Raw genomic sequence first — 16,855 nt, forward strand, 5'->3', positions numbered from 1 at the left:
ACACGGTGCGAACGGAGAGTCACGAGTTAGAAGATGACCGGAGGGGATAGAGAAAGAGGGATGCCAACGCGCCACCCGTCGCGACTCCGTCGCCTAATCATTCTTTAAACGTGCATAAACAAGTCTCCGCGCCGGCAGTCGGCTGGATGCTGCATGACTAATGTCATTCCACGGCCAACGAAAATTCCCCTCTTTCATCCCTGCGTCCGCTGTGTTCCATCCCTCGCGACGTTCGGAGACACCAGAAACCAGAAATCGACCACGGGGGAGAAGGACGAGGAAGGACGAACCAAATTGGTGAAGGCACGAACCTCAGGGCGGGGGTGAAACGGAAGAGGAAGACGAGAACCCGTAGGGACGAGAGGGACGGAGAGAGCAGCAGGCGCGGCAGCCTAAATCTAAAATGCAAATACACTCAACAAATCACTATCGGTGACAGGCATCCTTACTTTTAAAAAAGAGGAAGGAGAAGCCGGTGTACGGACCCCCTGCCAGGGGTTTCGAGGGTAACTCCAGGGCCCCTGAAGGCGAGTTTACACCGCATGCGGTCAACGCCTGTTGATGCATCCTTCTTCGGCTGCTTCCTTGCACGGTTGTCGCCCCGCTGCCGTGGTGTTAATGTACGCAATTCGATGCCTCGAGAAGGGAACAACGCGCTACCATCTCTCCTCTCCTTTTCTCTTTCGAATATTTCACTTCCAGGACTTTTCGCCTCGAATCGATGCGAGGTAGATTGGTTCCGACATGTCCTCTAAGAAATTGAGTAGTCGACTATTCGAGCGTCCCGGCTATACTGCTCTACCCTGTGTTTTAATATTTCGAGCAATCCTTAATGCCAGGTAATCCGTGTCCTGTCCTACGTGTCTCCTTCTACGACTCTGCGATTCGTTTCCAATAAACAACTCCCCGTCTGACGTCTCCATCTTTCGTATCCCTGCAAACAAAAGACGATCAACGTTAATTTCCGACCATTTCTCTACGGCCAGAGCGAGCGAGGGCGTGTAAACGGTGCTTTAGCCCTCGGTTGCCGGTGGTGAGGTCCTGACTAATGGAATCACGCGTTGTCTCCTGGTGATACGTAGGATCCCCGAAAGATTTTTCTCTTTCCTTCCATCTTCTAGTCTTCTAGCCAGCCACCCTAGGCCCGTCTCGTCTTCTGGTAACAGAGCTGCCTCGTCGCGGGCTGGAGTTATGCGTTATTTATAAGCGAGAAGCGAGACGGACCCGGAGCAAGGCGGCGGTGCTGAAAGTATCACATTTATTTCATTGGCCCCGCTCGAACGCGAAGCCACGTATAACGCGGCGAGCCGCACGACAGGGAGCACTTTATCCAGTCGCCTACGAAACAGTAGGGGCCGTGTCACCCTGAGAAACATGGGTGACGCCACTGGGATCATCCGTACTCTTTTATTATGGTCGCCGTCGCGTCTTGGACCGGTGGATATTTGTTACGGTGGAGGACTGTGTTGCGCTGGCGTACCTCGAGATGTCCAAAGAGGAGAGGCTCAGCGATTCTTCGCGTAACTTCAGAGTAACAGTAAGGACGAACGTAGAACAAATCGTTTCGATTTTCTTCGACCGCAAAGGAATTTTAATCGCACTTAATATAAGAGAAGGAAATGCAGTGGGTCCATCAGGTTGAGACGAAGATTTCTTTCGATCGCAAGGGGATTGTAATTGTACTCGATACGAACAAAAGAAGAAGGAAGGTTGAAAGGTATCGAAATTACGCTAAAATTAGTCTTCTCAGAGATTCGAGTCAAAGCCTTATTATGCCTCTGACGAGAGCTCTCGTCACCGAGCTCTTCGTTACCGAAAAAGTCCACGAATATTCAAGGACCAGGACGTTAACGTGTATAGTCTCCGACATCTAGAGTTACGCGATCCGTTTTTTATCTACGAGGATCTCTGTTCTCTTCGGCGAAGGAAATAAGTCACCGGCGTGGCTCGACGACAACTCGGACGTTTAATTTGAAAAAGTGGGATAACATTTGTAAGGAGCGCATTTAATCCGTCGCGTAACTCTCCGTAACGCGACGTTCCCGTTTGTAATACATATGTAGATTTACAATGCGGGATCGGTGACACGCGCACGAAACGGAGAGGATGCGCGCTGATGGTCGCTTATTAATCTTATCAAGAGAGGCTCCTCGCCAGGGCGTGGCCGCGTCATTAATCAGACAGCCAGGAACTAATGATTCGGTGTCGTGAACACGATAAATCCGTCGACTTGCTCGCTCGGTATACTGATTTCGCGGCGTTGCCTGACAAAAATTTACATTCGAAAATTACTGAAACCAGTCGCGAGGGAACGGTTCCAGGGTACAGACCGATCGAATCATCGCGAGGATTGTTCGACGTGATTGGACGAATCAATCTCTTCGGACGTGGACGTTCGCTGGCCGTTCTCTCTTCATCGTCTCTCCGGACCGTCGCGTGACTTTTTTTTGCCTTTGCATCGCGGGAGGACGCGAACGAAAGACTCGGTGTTTGGTACTTTGCGGTGACCGAGGCAGTTAACTTCAGTTTTCGAGACCTCTGAAACCGTAGAGATATTGCAATGGTGCAGGGGTGACATAAGCCTGGCTGGAAGTAGAATGTCTCATCGAGTAAAAGAATCATGGTAACTTGTCTGTTTATATTAGATTCAATCAAAATTCCTTTGCAGTCAAAGAAAATATTCAAGTGTCCAGAAAGTCTTTGCCAATTTTTAAGACAAATTCAAAGACACGTTAGATTTTTGATACACATTTATTGAATCACATAGGTACCATTTTGTACCATTTTGCACAACCTTCCCATCTTTTAAGGGATCCACGCGTGTCATTTGTTTCCATTCATTCCGATATATTCAGACCTGTACCAGTTACCAAAAATCGGCTTGGACTTTCCAGACAAACCAATAGAAACGATTTATTCGAAATTTGTTTCCATTAGTGTACCTAATTTTCGAGTACACCGAATTTACAGGAAGGGTCGTTAAAGTTTGAAAAACGAACGCTCGCCAGTGTTCCTCGCGCCATGTTATATCGCGGGCCAGCGTAACGGAAAACTTATGGTTTTATCTCCGAGTATCACACAGCCAGGCGTTGCGGCCTTTAAACTAATTTATGGGTCAGTCCCGGCTCTGTAATTACGAAGTACTTACGAGGGTGACCTTCAACTCCAAATTTTATTACCGTCGCAAAGCTAACTTGCGCCCCCGGAGAGTTAATAATCGTACACATTTCGATGCAACAAAGTCTTCCAAATGATTTAAGGATCCTCTCCATTCTTCCACTCTGTTTACGAATGATTTCCTTTGCCTTTCATTTTAAACAACGCTTCTCAAACTAGATACACTCGCTTATTTACGAGGATGCATGACTCGACTATAACATCTAATATACTAATTATTACGTATGTGTAATTCTTGCTTTACATCATTTTGGATTTGCTGTATTTAAAGTTGAACTTTCTTCGTCGCATAGTCTTCGAGTAAACAAATATTATATACACGCTTTACACTTCATAAACTTTTCCCAATGAAACCAGCAGCTCCATTTTCCACTGCACCTCCCCGCAACTGTACACATTCGTAAATTAAAACCGAATCGTTCCCCACCGGCACCGTTCGGTCAGTCCTCGAATAAGATTTCGCGTAGCCAGCATAAAGAATGTTCGCACGTCGGAAACGAACCCGTGGATCCTTCCACGTCGGTTCCACGAGATGGAAAGCATCTATCGGCATCACGCCGCGAAGGAGCGTGCGAGGGCAGCGCAAGAAACGGAAGGAGATGGCCCCGTATGGTCCAGGCGGGGTGGAACCCAAGGCGCCAGTACACGAAAGAAGAAACGGCGCGTACGCCGGGCCCCACCGGAGGTGAAGATGCGTGAAAGCGGCGTTGGTTGGTAGCGATCTAATTATCTACGCGGCGGGTAGTCGCGACCTCCCTCTGCGCTTCACCGCATTCAGGAAAACAAGAGCAAATTAAAGGGAGCTGAATGGCCGGCGCGAGCCGCGCCGTTGGATCGTCAGGCGATTTTGATGCATGCGCGACCGCGATCGTCCCCGCTTGAATGATTCTCACGTGCATATACGCGCAAAGGTAAGACAGATCGTTTTACGATCTGGTACCCTTTCCCTCTGCTCGTGCCCGACACTCTCAAATTAGCCTCCGCTCTGACGGAGCACGTGTAAACACGCTCCAACGGATTAAACGAGGGAAGTGATAAATGAAAGTAGGTGAACGGACTGATACGTCTCGTTCCTTTGCTCTTCGTTGGATCGTTGGGGCTACCCTTGCTCCTTCTCGGGGTTTCTATCGTTCGTGCGGGTGTGCGTCCTTTGCAGATTTTTATGGTTTTTACGGCTGTCGCGAGAGATGGTTTGTTCGTCTTGGCGAGGGTAGGGAGAGCGAAGGGAGGATTGGCGCAGTCAATACGTTATTTATCGATAGTCGGGGTATAGTCTTTCAGACTGACGAGTAAGTGAAAATTTCACGAAAATTTCACGAAAATTGAATACGAACGAAGGTTACATTCTGGATACTATGATTGGTATATGCTATCTTAAATAATAAATTTTCAAACATCCAATTGTTCGATTATCGATACAAAGAGGAGGAAATTTTGAAGACGAGAAAAGTGGGAGCACGGAATAACTCGATACCTCTTTGACTAATCGCGCGTCCTTGATGTGCGAAAAAACTTGGAAGCCCATTAGACGTTGTTCGCCAGGAGTTAACATTAGCAGCGAGGCGAGCGATTCATAACCCCCCCCCCCCCCTCCCCGGAAATTGATAGCTCCCTGTTAAATTTTTATCGGGAAAACGTAACATCAATCATTTCCTCCTCCACTGGCGAGATACCGATACGTTCTGCTGAAACTTCAAAGTCAACGTACTCCGTCCAAGGAAAAGTAAGTTGTTTAAACCACAATCTTCTTGAGAACGATCGATTTAAAAAGATTCTAATAGCCAAGCCTGAATTCCATCCAGGATCACCCGGTGTACTACGTTATTTCTCTCGAGTTCTCCAGTGTGGACACGTGCATCAGGTCGGTTCATCGTTAGGCAAAACGTGTCAGGATTCGTACGGGGACCGTTCGTCGAGGTCCTTCGTTTCCGATTCAACGCAGGTCGCCGATCGCGAGGAATTTCTCATGTCACGCTGCGTTACATTATTTATCGACTGTTTAACCTTTTACCTTGCGATGTTAAAGGGCAAACTTGAGGATTTCTGGCGCTCGAAGATCGGCGGATGAGTCAAGGGGCTATATGAAACGAGGACGCTTGGAATCGCCTGTTTCTCATTTTTATTATAATTCATTTACGAGTGGTTGAACATTTCTAGACGGGTGAATTGAACTGTTGTTCGTAAAGTAGGCGACGGTGACGGTCGACGTGTTAAAATAACAGTTAACTCGAGATTTCCGTCGCGACGCTAATTGCGAGGTCGTGAATGGATGCTGGTTGATCTCTTGTCACGATGTACCGCTACTCTTACGATAAATTGATGTCGTGGCGGTTGGTCCAAGTAGGTGTGCTGGGGCGATGAATAGGATACGCAGGACATAATTAAGTCTTTGCTTCTAGGAGGTCTATACTCGGCATTCGAACAAAAATTGATCTGATTCTAGGGGTACATCGGTGCTTCGAATATATATAGTATGATGATTATCGATAAAATACATCCAATTTTGTGTGCTTTTTTCCATTTTTTTTTTTTAAATCATACACCATCGTTGAATGTATCCGTTATCGTTTTGTTCGTGTTTGGAAAAAAATCAGATCTATAAACGTTCATAAATATGTAAAGTGTTGTCAGCAAGCTGCAGGAGGCTATAGGCGGTTAACAGGTTCATTGCCACGGCGTTCAAAATAACCCAGCATACAGTAAGTTTATGGCAGTGGATACGCGTAGCCCGTGGAAGGAAAACGTATTTTGCATAACGGCACGCATTTCGGTAATAACCTTAAGAATAAATAAATCTCTGTTTAAATAAGAACTATATTAGGAACCGTCGTCGACAAAAGTGAATTGGCTTTCGTCTCGTTAAGTTTTTCGATCGACTTTCACCGATTACAGTTAGCGAAATATGGCCGCTTCGAAGACTTTACCTTCAGTTACGCTAAAGATTGCTCTTAAATTTTTTATTTCGGACGTCATTGTAGGAAAGTCGACGAGCAGTGTCGCTTATAGCGGCGACCAAATATAGTTGTTGCGGTCGGGCCCAGAAATCGCCAGAATGGAATTCCAGCATAGATGACGCAATGGAATGCAGGATACAAGCGCGAGGACTCCATACCGTTTGTCAGTTTAAAAGATTGGCGACGAAAGGAAAGGAATACCGCACACGAACGAAAATACCATTCGAGGATTCGTGTTTGACGTTCGTTCGACTCAACCATCCCCGATAAAGTCATATACGTCAAGATTAGATGTAAAATGAAAGATTTTGCCATAATATGTATTTATAAAGCGTCACCTTCCCATTGAAAGAATTTATATCGGAGTGGATTATTCCTATTTTGCATAAATTAATCGTAAAAAGGCCTCGTACTACGTTACGCTACATTCAATTTCAACCTAAAACATGTACATACGAAATTACGAACGTAACACTACCAAACTACGAAACAAACATTTTCACCGATCCAGGAATCCCATTACGAATCGATTACGTCCAATGGATTTAGATAGCGAAATAAATTTCAACAAACTACACGAAGACGGAGTAGAATAAGCGTACGCGAGACAACTTTCTTCGCAGCAAATTACTCACCCTGCGCGCACACACGTATCCAAACAACGCCGCAGAGGTAGAGCCGCTCACAAGTCTGCAAACATCGAATTCTTTGGGCTGAAAAGGCACCAAAGGATGAACTTGAACTCTCCATTCGCACACCCTCGGACTCATTTATCCATCTCGTTCCACTCGAAAGCGTGTCAAGAGCTTCTTTCAATCACCTGGCCTGACGTCTCGGCGTACCCCTCGATTCCATCCACGTACAACTTAATTAACCGCGGCCTCGAGCCGTGGATGTCCGCGAAAATCTTGAAAAATACGCGTCGTGGTGAAAACCGCGTTGAAAGCGTGGGAGGGAACGAGAAAGAAAAGAGTCAAAACGGTGGAGGTGAGAGCGAATAGAGGAAGAGAGCAGAGGTTGAAATATTTTCGAGCTCTCAACCCTTTTGGCCTTGTTGTCAATTTTCTATTCGAACTCTATAGGTTCTCTTTTAGAAATTAGCTGTATAAAATTAGGATTGGCTACAAATAAATGGTCGTAGCCAGATAAGCAGGGACAAATACTCGTGCGAGCCACGCGATATGCAAAAGTAAAATGAAGATAAAAGAGTAGATCCTTAAAAAATTCTAAAGACTAAGTAAAAATCGCATTAGTTTCCATAGCGATGCTCGACTGTTTATTTCGATCCCTAACGGTATAAACGGCTACATCTCGTGTCGCTCAAGAAAACTCCACCAGTACAAATCCCCGATTAGTCGTCTAGACTCGACTTCTATCATAGGAAAGCAAGATCGTATTATAATTTCGAAAAAAAAAAGGTTCAGCTCGAAACGTGGTTCGAGAGGAGTTGATAACCCTGCTCGCGACGAAATCGCTCCAGCGGTGTTTTTCTTCGTCATCCGTTGTTCGAATAGAAGTTGGACCGTGTCTGGCCGGAGATGGGGGTGGGAGTCGGGGCCCAGGCACTCAGAAGAAAAGAAGAAGACGGGAACGAGAAGAGAAAGAAAACCGTCCACGGTGACGGTCAGCGAGCGCGAGCTGAACCCTGACCCTTCGTCCGTTGTCGTCCATACTCGTTCCCGGGTCTCCGGGGCCTTCTTTCTCCCTCCCACGTGGCCCAACGACTCCGTGGGGCCCCAGCGTGGGCGAAACTCACGCGCGGGGGAGTAAGAGGTAAGGTACGAGGTGGGCCGCGAGGAGAGGAGAATAAGAAGACGAGGAAGGGGCGGAGGGGGTGACGAGTTGGCCCGCGGGCGTCCCGGGACCGTGAGAACACCACCTATAATATTATTTAGTCTGCCTCGGTTCGCCTCTCTTCTCCCTTTCTCGCTCTCCTTGTCTCTCCTCTCTTTCCTCGCGCTTTCTCGCTCCATCCCTTGCTCGCCCTCTGTCCCTCCCTTCTCTCGTGCCCTTGCGCCGCGCCGTGGCTTTTCTCTTCCTCTTCGCACGGGGCCCGCTTCTTCCCGCGTTTAAAGCGCGTGCAGGGAACGTGTCCGTCTTTCTTTCTCGTTGCGCATGGGTCCCCTTTTCCCGACCCAAGAGCTGCAGCTAACTATAGGCGCTATACGCGGTTTACTCGCGCGCATTAATTGCCGTCGTAAATTGTTGCGGCTTTGCAGCCGAGGCTCGAAACGTGGCGGCGGCACGTAGGGCGCGGATCCGACCAACCTGGAACGCGGGTGCTGCCCCCAGCCGGGGGTGGAAAAGGACCTTAGCCTGGTTCGGTTAGGGTCCGTCGTCGCGGAAGGGCGCTGGTGGCGTTTTCGAGTGGTCCCGCGACGGCTGCGGTTGTTATTAATTATTAGGTTGGCGAAAAGGTCCGTTCGCTTTGCTGCGACGGTTGTCACTCTCCCCATTTTTGGATTCGGTAGATGCCACGCGTGGGCTTTGACAGAAAGGCGTAAGCGGAACTAACAAATTTGGAAATTATAGGCACTGCTACGAGCCACTTATGTCTTCTTTAGCCCAGGGCATTCCTAACAGATCCGGAAGTTCCCGCTGTCTATGGTTACGCAGAGACGGGCTTTTATATTCTAATCTAGGGGCTGGCTAACAACTATCCCGCCGGCTAGATCTGGCCCACTTATTATTGTACGGTTTACGAGGTAAGCGTGATTTTTGACGCTCGACAGTTCATATGAATTCAAAATGGGTACCTATTATTTTAATAATAAAAAGTGAAAGAATCGTTGCCTCGAGGCTCCTCGCATCATTATACAAATGCATTTATATAAATATAATACGCAATTGTATTTTTCAATATTCTGTCGTCGTTTAAACGCATCCAAACGAAATGGACGATACCAACGGTTTCCAGTGATTTACGACGATATAAACGATTTTCCCGTGGCGTCGTTATTATTTCTGCTTTCCTAATTTATCACTCGCGCGTTTTCATCATCGCGGCACCGTATTCTTAGATTCGAACTGCAAACGCGCGAATAGCCACGGAACGGAACAAGCAACGTCGTATTTACATTGTTTATTGCACGACGCACGTATCGCGTTGGTGACACACGCCATCGCTTGGATTCGCCCGTTCATTACTTTCACGGCTCACAATATGTTACGTAAGTACCTCGTATTTCTTAATTCGCGACGTTTTAATGATAGCCGCGAACACAGAAGCACAGAGATTTACCGATACGTCGCTAGACAGAAACCAATTTAACCTTCGTGGCTCCGAACCGTCGTCGTAATTGAATGAAACGCCTTACAAGGCTCGCGAAAATTCACTCGCGAACCGTGAAAAATGAACGCGCCGCCGAGAGCTCCGTCGACTAAAGTGACACGTCTTGTGCTGACGTTCGAATCACTGAATCCCGTGATAAATGCGCGCGCGCGCGCGCGTGCGCTAGTAAAGTTCCACGTGGCGGAACTATACGATTTTATCGAATTTATTGCAGCATGAATGAACGATGATAACGATAACGTTGTTGATTCTCTTGCGGTATAGTCTGCATCTTTTTATTACCAGAAATGGTAACCATCTTGTGCAGTTTAAAGTAGCTTGAAAAATGAACGTAGATTTATGATACCTACCGTACAAAAGTCACTAAAAGGAGTACCAGATATTAAACTTCCCTTGACCTTATTCTATTTTTATCAAACTTCTGACAAAACTTGCACTCTTCCTTATCCCTGTATAGGGTAGAACACTCTGGGCATTTCTTCTTCCACTTTTTTTTTGTCATAATCCATTCACTATACCATAAACTTAAAAATAAAAAATTCCCGTTCCTTCCTTAGTGGTAACAATGAATACCGATGAACTATAAAGAGCTACTTCGGCATCCGAGTCCATAATTGAATCGAAATCCGTCCGTGTTTGCGTTCAGTTCGATAGCTCGTAGCGTATGAAAAATAATTCCGTTTCGACGGGTTCGCGCGAATCCGTATAGGGTTCGGGTGCATCGGCACCGTAATTCCCAGCTGCGCAAGAATTAAATCATACAAGGCACGGAGGGGGTAAGCAGGGGTTGTCCCCTGGATCGTCCGTTAACGCAGGCCCCGCACGCGTGCAGGCTACGCACGCAGTCACGCGTGCACGCGAGATTACGAACGACGCCGTTTACGCTGAAACGGCGAGCAATTGCGGGCCCAGCTGTGGGGCTCTCTCTCCAGAATCACGGGGCCCGTTCCTCGCGAACGGTCCCAACTCGCCTCGGATACCTGCCACCAGGTGTCTCCACGAGCAGTGCCCAGCAGCGAGAGGCAGGAGCAGTCGTCGAGGCGCCTCCGCACCGCCAGCATCGCACGCGTTTCTTCTCTTTCACGTTTCCCCGTTCGTCCGGTTTGTCGCGAGCATCCCTCGACGGATTCCGCGCGTTCCACCCGCGAAACGTTCGACCGTGATGGCCCAGTCGGCCAACCCTCACCCAGCGATCGGTCAGTGAACGAGATCGTAACCGTTTTCGGCGTAACCTTCGAGTGACACGCCGCCGCGACGAAAGACCAGCAGCAGCAGCAGCCCACCCTCGCCAATGGTGCCAACAACACGCCAGCAACCCCTGAGCCTGACCCGGGACGATACCAGCGACGGGGAAGGATGCAACAGCAACAGCAGGACCAGGACCAGGACCGGGGAATCGTAATGGTCCCGTCGTCCTCTGCGACGTCCTCGTCGGCCAGCAGCGCCGAGCTACGGGACGTCGCCAGTGTCACGGACGCCGGTCTACCCAATTTCACCCTGCAGAGCGTGGCCCTGGGCTTGCAAGGTGCTCTCCTCGCGGCCCTGCAAAGGGCTGCCTTGCTTCCACCGGGACACGCCGCCGCGGCTGCTCTGAATCTTCAAGCTCTGGAGACATATTTGACGCTTCATCGTCTGCACGCCAGCAGTACCGCGCCCGGTGTTAATCAAACCGCCGCCACCGGTTTGTCCGTTAATCAGAGGTGTTCCCCGATAAACGCTGGCCTGGAAGATGCGCTGTCGTCCACCACACCGTCCAAGGCCGATCAGCTCGCGGCGGAGAGGCTCCTCGAGTCCGCCAAGGACGAGGACGAAGGTAGATTGGAGTTCATCGAGGATCCCGAAGAGAACTTGGCTCTATTGGAGGAACAGGAAGTCCTCCTACGAGATACAACCGTGGTGACGTCCTCCGCGAACCAGGAGACTCTGCTGCGACGGATATCCGAAGGGAATCGCGCGAACGCCACCGCAACGACCGCGCAGATCGCTTCGTCGTTCACGTCGCCTGCCTCCTCCTCGGCCTGTTCTTCGTCCTCGTCGTCGTCGTTGTCCTCGTCGTCGCCGCTACAGGCAGCGAGCACATCCGTCGAATCCAGCTTACCGAGGACCTGCAGGGCGTCGAGGCCTAAGAAGCAATTTATCTGTAAGTTCTGCAGCCGACAGTTCACCAAGAGCTACAATCTGTTAATTCACGAGAGAACCCACACGGACGAGAGACCGTATTCCTGCGACATTTGCGGAAAGGCCTTCCGACGGCAGGATCACCTGAGGGACCACAGGTAAGCGCTCGCGGTTAATATTATAGTTGGAACGGCCGTTCGGTTTGCTCGCTTATTTCGCGATTGGATGGACTGGATGACGCGATACTCGACGCAATTGTTGTTTAGAGTGGGGACGTTTACGCGTTTCAGTGGGAACGTGGGAAAGAGACGTGCACAAATGGAAAAATATACGAAATATCGTAGATAGAATATACATTACGCTGTTTGTAAGATAGGAGATACTTCCTTTCGAAGTTCGTCTCTTTGCGTAGAGATTCGTAGCCTGTTGATAATACGCGTCTTTGGTGTTCGGATTATGGATCGAATTTAGTATTATCGTTGAATCGGTGATTTACTTGAAGTTTGGAGCACCGATCTGGACGCGTCTGTAAAGAGATAGAATAGATTGGGATAAACTTCCATCTTTTTTTACAACGTATATTCACGTTACGTAAAACATTTTTGTCTGGAAACGCAGAACAATCTTACGGCGTAAGAATCATCCTGAATGGCCGACGGTAGCGACACGTGTAGAGTTCGAGCCAATTTGTCGTGCGAATAAGAACAGACGACACAATTGAAGCTACGTATAATGTTTATGAAGACATATAAATCGTACGATCAATTTTTATTTCCGAGTTGGGATCGATCGAGTTGCGAGAGAAATATCTACGCTTCGAATAGTTCTTCTGGCTCGAAATTATACCGAACCGAAGACTGCACCCGTTATAGTCGGAAACATTTTATAATAAATTTTGTTGTGCAAATGATAATACGACTAGATTCTAAACGTCTAATCGATGTTTTCATGGAAGGGGTTTTATCGAATATCAACGTATGATGTTTGCGGTGGTACGATTGTTATTTTTTTTTTTGTCCAGAATCCAGATTTTCTCCACCACAGAATTCTTTTTCCATCTTATTAGAAAGTTCAATGCAACCTTAAACGTTCCAAGAATAGACCATGGAAACTAGAAATCGTGGCGCGCACGGGCGCGCAAGTATCGGTAATCGATCTCTATTTACCTCCACTCGGAAATCGCCGTTAAATTTTTCAAAAAAATAGAAGGAAAAAATAAAATAAGCGACATAAGAATCTTCTTCGTGGAAGAAACGCGGAAGATAAAGCCTCTATTATGTGTGCTCATTGGCTCGTCGAACCGTGTACCGCGAACGGAGTTACACCAATCAGAGTGGTTCGCGACGCGCTTTCTTCTCCGTGTGCTTAAATTGATTGCAATCTTCGCGGCATCTAAATACGACGAAATAATACACGCGTCTTCACCCATCGTGTAATTACGACGGTGACTGGTAATCGCGGCAGTGTGTATTAATTACGTTGATCAATTCGTGATAATTTATCGAGCATTTCGTATCTTGATCATCAATCATGACGGCATCAATCGATACGTCTGCAATTCCCGTTAATTGGACTTGCGCATTACGTCCACAAATAGGCACAGTCGGTAGTATTTTTTTTGTCTGGCGTGGCGTCGTTCTGTGATTGGCTTGTCGCGGTGTTAATTTAACGGAATCATCTACGAGCACAAGCAAACAAGCATGGTACAACAAGCAGCTTTATTATTTATTATTTCTACCTCGTCTTTCGTTAAACGTTCTCAACCTAATCGCAAGGTTTCCTCGGCACGTGTACTCTATAAATAGGCGAACGTAAATATCTAACTTTACTACTAATTATAAAATTATGTATGCGAAATTTGCTTACAAGTTTTCTTCCCTTCCTAATCGTGCAATTATCTAGATTCTATAATTAACAGCTTCCAAAATCTTTTCAACAACCCTAACGAACGCCGAAGTCATTGCATGCGAGCTCACGTGCTTTCTTCGAGATTTCCTTTTTCTTTGATAGAGCATCTTAGTCTGGGTGCTTCCACGCTTTCCAATCTAAACAATCACGATCTGACGATTAGTTTTCCCCTCCCAGGTACATCCACAGCAAGGAGAAGCCGTTCAAATGCGCCGAGTGCGGCAAAGGATTCTGCCAGAGCAGGACCCTGGCGGTGCACAAGATCCTCCACATGGAGGAGTCCCCGCACAAGTGTCCCGTCTGCGCCAGAAGCTTCAACCAGAGGAGCAACCTGAAGACCCATCTCCTGACCCACACGGACATCAAGCCGTACCATTGCGCATCCTGCGGCAAGGTCTTCCGCAGGAACTGCGACCTGAGGAGGCATTCCTTGACTCATAATTTGGGCGTATCGACGTCCCCGCCGCCGCCAGGGATCCCTGTACCTGGCTCGAGTACCGTTGTGCTCCAGGAGACCTCCTAGTGCCCCGTGAATCCCCTCGAATACACCGAGCCAGCTCGAGCAAAATTTATTCGACGCGTCCTCGGAGTCCCTCGACTCTGAGACGCCATGGACGTCGTTTGTTCGTTTTTCGACACGATTCTGGTGCGTTCGAAGGACACTTCCGAGACTCGTTCGGGTGAAAATGGAGGTTAAACGGTGTCGAGGACGCGGACGGATCCTTCTCATCGATCTCCAGGACGAAAGAAAATCCAAGTTTCGTGAGATTCGAGATCGGAACGGACCTTGTCGATTCTCGGTGTACTTCGGCCCTGATTTTTAGTGTAACCACCTGCGAACGTATCTATAACTGTTAATATTAGATTACGATTACGATTGTATATGAAGTTTAGTTGCGACTTCAGGCGGAGTTAGATCTGTAATTATGTTACGCACGACGTATTATATGTATAGGCATCCGGAGTAGGACGTAAAGAGAATCGTTTCACGTATGCACTGTGTGTACCTAGGCGGTGTGTTTCGTTTGTACGTGTAAAATAAACATTTATTATATTATTTTTTAAACTACCGTTGTACGCTGTTTGGATCACCCGAATACCTGCTTTTTAGAGATCTTCAGCTGAAAGCCAGGTTGGCGATTGAACTTCACGAACGCTTAATTTCAAACGATTTCATTCTAAAAGTATTTTGAATGACATTGGTAATATAATTGCACGATAAATTTGATTTTCTCTGAGAATTCTGGCACATGAACGCAATTTAACCAAAGGGATTATATAGATAAAGTAGAAGAGGGAAAACGTAAGGTGCGAAGAAAGGGAGAACGAGTCGCGAGAGTATCTTTGTTTCTGTCTAAAATCAGAATTTTAAGATTCGGAGGAGGAAGTCACGAGAATCAAGAGACATCCATCCAGCTGACGCAAGCAATCTTCTTTCTCTTATTATTCTGGCTAGCCTACTCTATCTACGCGCTCTTTCCCAATTTAATGTCTCCATTTATACACGACGTACAATATACCTTAGCGAACAGTGAATTTCCAGATCCCTCGAAACTGTGCCGAGGAAAGCATAATCGGAAAGCGAGATCGTCGAAACCTCGGTGGTCCTAGGATCAATTAACCCAGGACATCTCTCTTTCGGCGTTTCAATCGATACTCTTCATGTACGGTGGAAGAAACGTGCGCGACAGCGAGGAGGTGAGCACCAACGACGTAGAAGAAGAAGAGGAAGATACACGCGGCAGCGAGTACGAAGAGGAAGAAGAAGAAGAAGAAGAAGAAGAAGAAGAAACGCGTGTATCGTGTTACAAAGAACGAGGCCGCCAGGTGCGCGGGACATGACACCACGATACGTCTAGGGTTACGTTTCTTTTTCGAAGGTAGACGCTGGGAAGGCACGAGGTGGGCCCACGACGCTATTTCGGGCCCACGAGCGGGCCCCAGAGACGGGCCAGGCTCGCGTCGATAAGGAGAATCTCGCACGACCGGTCGACTTCCACGCTGGAACTAAGAGTTTGGGCCCGATGCTGGAAACTGGAGGAATTCCGATCCGGATCAGACAAAAAAAGTTGTCCACGGGCTCGTGAAGGAAATTTACATAATTTCGCGATAGCCGCGGGCCTCGGGGAAATTAATTTGCCAGGTTTCGTTAATAACTCATTCGGCTCGTTCTACTCTGAATCCAACCGAGACATCGCCAGGCTTCGCCTTGAACTTTGTTACCGTTTACCATTCGGAGAGGTACCTCGATAGAATTTTAGAAAGAAATTTGCAAATCGAGGAGGTCCGCCGGGGATTGGAAGCTGTAATTTCCGTTGCGTGAATTTATGGCTCGGTTGTTTATGTATTCGCGAGGTTAATCGTTTTCGTGCCGAATGGTAAGTGGTTGGATAACGTGGTAACGTCTTGTTGCACGACTGTCCGAGGGTATACGTTAGACCTGGAGTTATTGGAACATCGGCGCAAAGAGAAAAGGAATAGTTAATGGATGGTGCGTAAGCTGGACGCGCAAAGGATCGCTCGCAGTCTCGGGACCTAGAGTAATTAGATAATTAAATTACCTCACGCTCGTACCTACCCTTAGGGAACGGTAGTACATTATTCCATGCAACCAGAAATCAGAAAATGAAATTACCTAGCAATTATCTTCCGGGACAAACTCGGTATAAAGTTTGCTAGAAGATTTCTTATCGAATTCAGAATCCATTTTTCACGCATCGATTACAAACGAAGATCCAGAAGGGCAATTCTATCTAAATCTGCTTAGAAAAGGGTGATTGTTAGGACGTCAGCGCGAAAAAGCGAAGCGTGTCGCGGTGGACACGCATTAAACCGCGTATTAAGTGTGTCATTTCCCTATTTCAAAGCGTGGAGGTAAACCGGTAGGATCGAGGGGGCCCAGGTATAAGGCGAAAAAGAGAAGGAAGGCTCTGGAACGGGCCGAGGCGATTCCCTCGAGCATGGTGGAGGAGACGAAGGAAAGGATGGGAGTTAAAGGGGACATAGAAGGACCACACGCACGCGCCGCCCACAGATACGCTATCACTTGGCTACAACCGACGTGATCTGCATGCGCATGTCCTCTCTTCGTCACGAGGCCAAGAAAAAAAATCGAGGGATCAGGGAAAGAGAAAGGAGAGGACCACTCTGCCTCCTCTTCTTCTGCTTCATCCCCCCTGGCTTACCTACCTTCGCTGATTTAAGGGGTTGGCAGAGCGTCGATAACACGTCTGGTCAGCCCTGCTCCGACTCGTTCGGGATTTCTTCGTCTTCGTTCTCTTACTTCTTGTTCTTCTCCCTCTTCTTCTTCTTCTTCTTCTTCTTCTTCTTCTTCTTCTTCTTCGAGACTCCGTTTCCTTCGTCCTCCGCGTATATACGTATCTTTACACGCGTGCCTCGAGAAACG

The 16,855-nt window shown here is 47.8% G+C and overlaps 2 protein-coding genes across 2 annotated transcripts; both read left to right on the top strand.

Annotated features, from left to right (window-relative positions):
• The first annotated feature begins 10,330 nt into the window (after positions 1–10,330).
• Positions 10,331–14,506, top strand: LOC128887329 (protein sister of odd and bowel). Its single transcript, XM_054143115.1, has 2 exons — positions 10,331–11,699; positions 13,627–14,506. The coding sequence occupies exons 1-2, from the start codon at positions 10,780–10,782 to the stop codon at positions 13,970–13,972; spliced, it is 1,266 nt and encodes a 421-aa protein (XP_053999090.1). The 5' UTR covers positions 10,331–10,779; the 3' UTR covers positions 13,973–14,506.
• Positions 14,507–15,111: 605 nt separating this feature from the next.
• LOC128886774 (uncharacterized) lies at positions 15,112–16,514 on the top strand. Its single transcript, XM_054141938.1, has 2 exons — positions 15,112–15,276; positions 16,317–16,514. Exons 1-2 carry the CDS (start codon positions 15,112–15,114, stop codon positions 16,512–16,514), a joined length of 363 nt encoding a protein of 120 aa, XP_053997913.1.
• Positions 16,515–16,855: the final 341 nt, after the last annotated feature.

Source organism: Hylaeus anthracinus, unplaced genomic scaffold (assembly GCF_026225885.1).
Source record: "Hylaeus anthracinus isolate JK02 unplaced genomic scaffold, UHH_iyHylAnth1.0_haploid 11985, whole genome shotgun sequence".
NCBI classification, from domain to species: domain Eukaryota; kingdom Metazoa; phylum Arthropoda; class Insecta; order Hymenoptera; family Colletidae; genus Hylaeus; species Hylaeus anthracinus.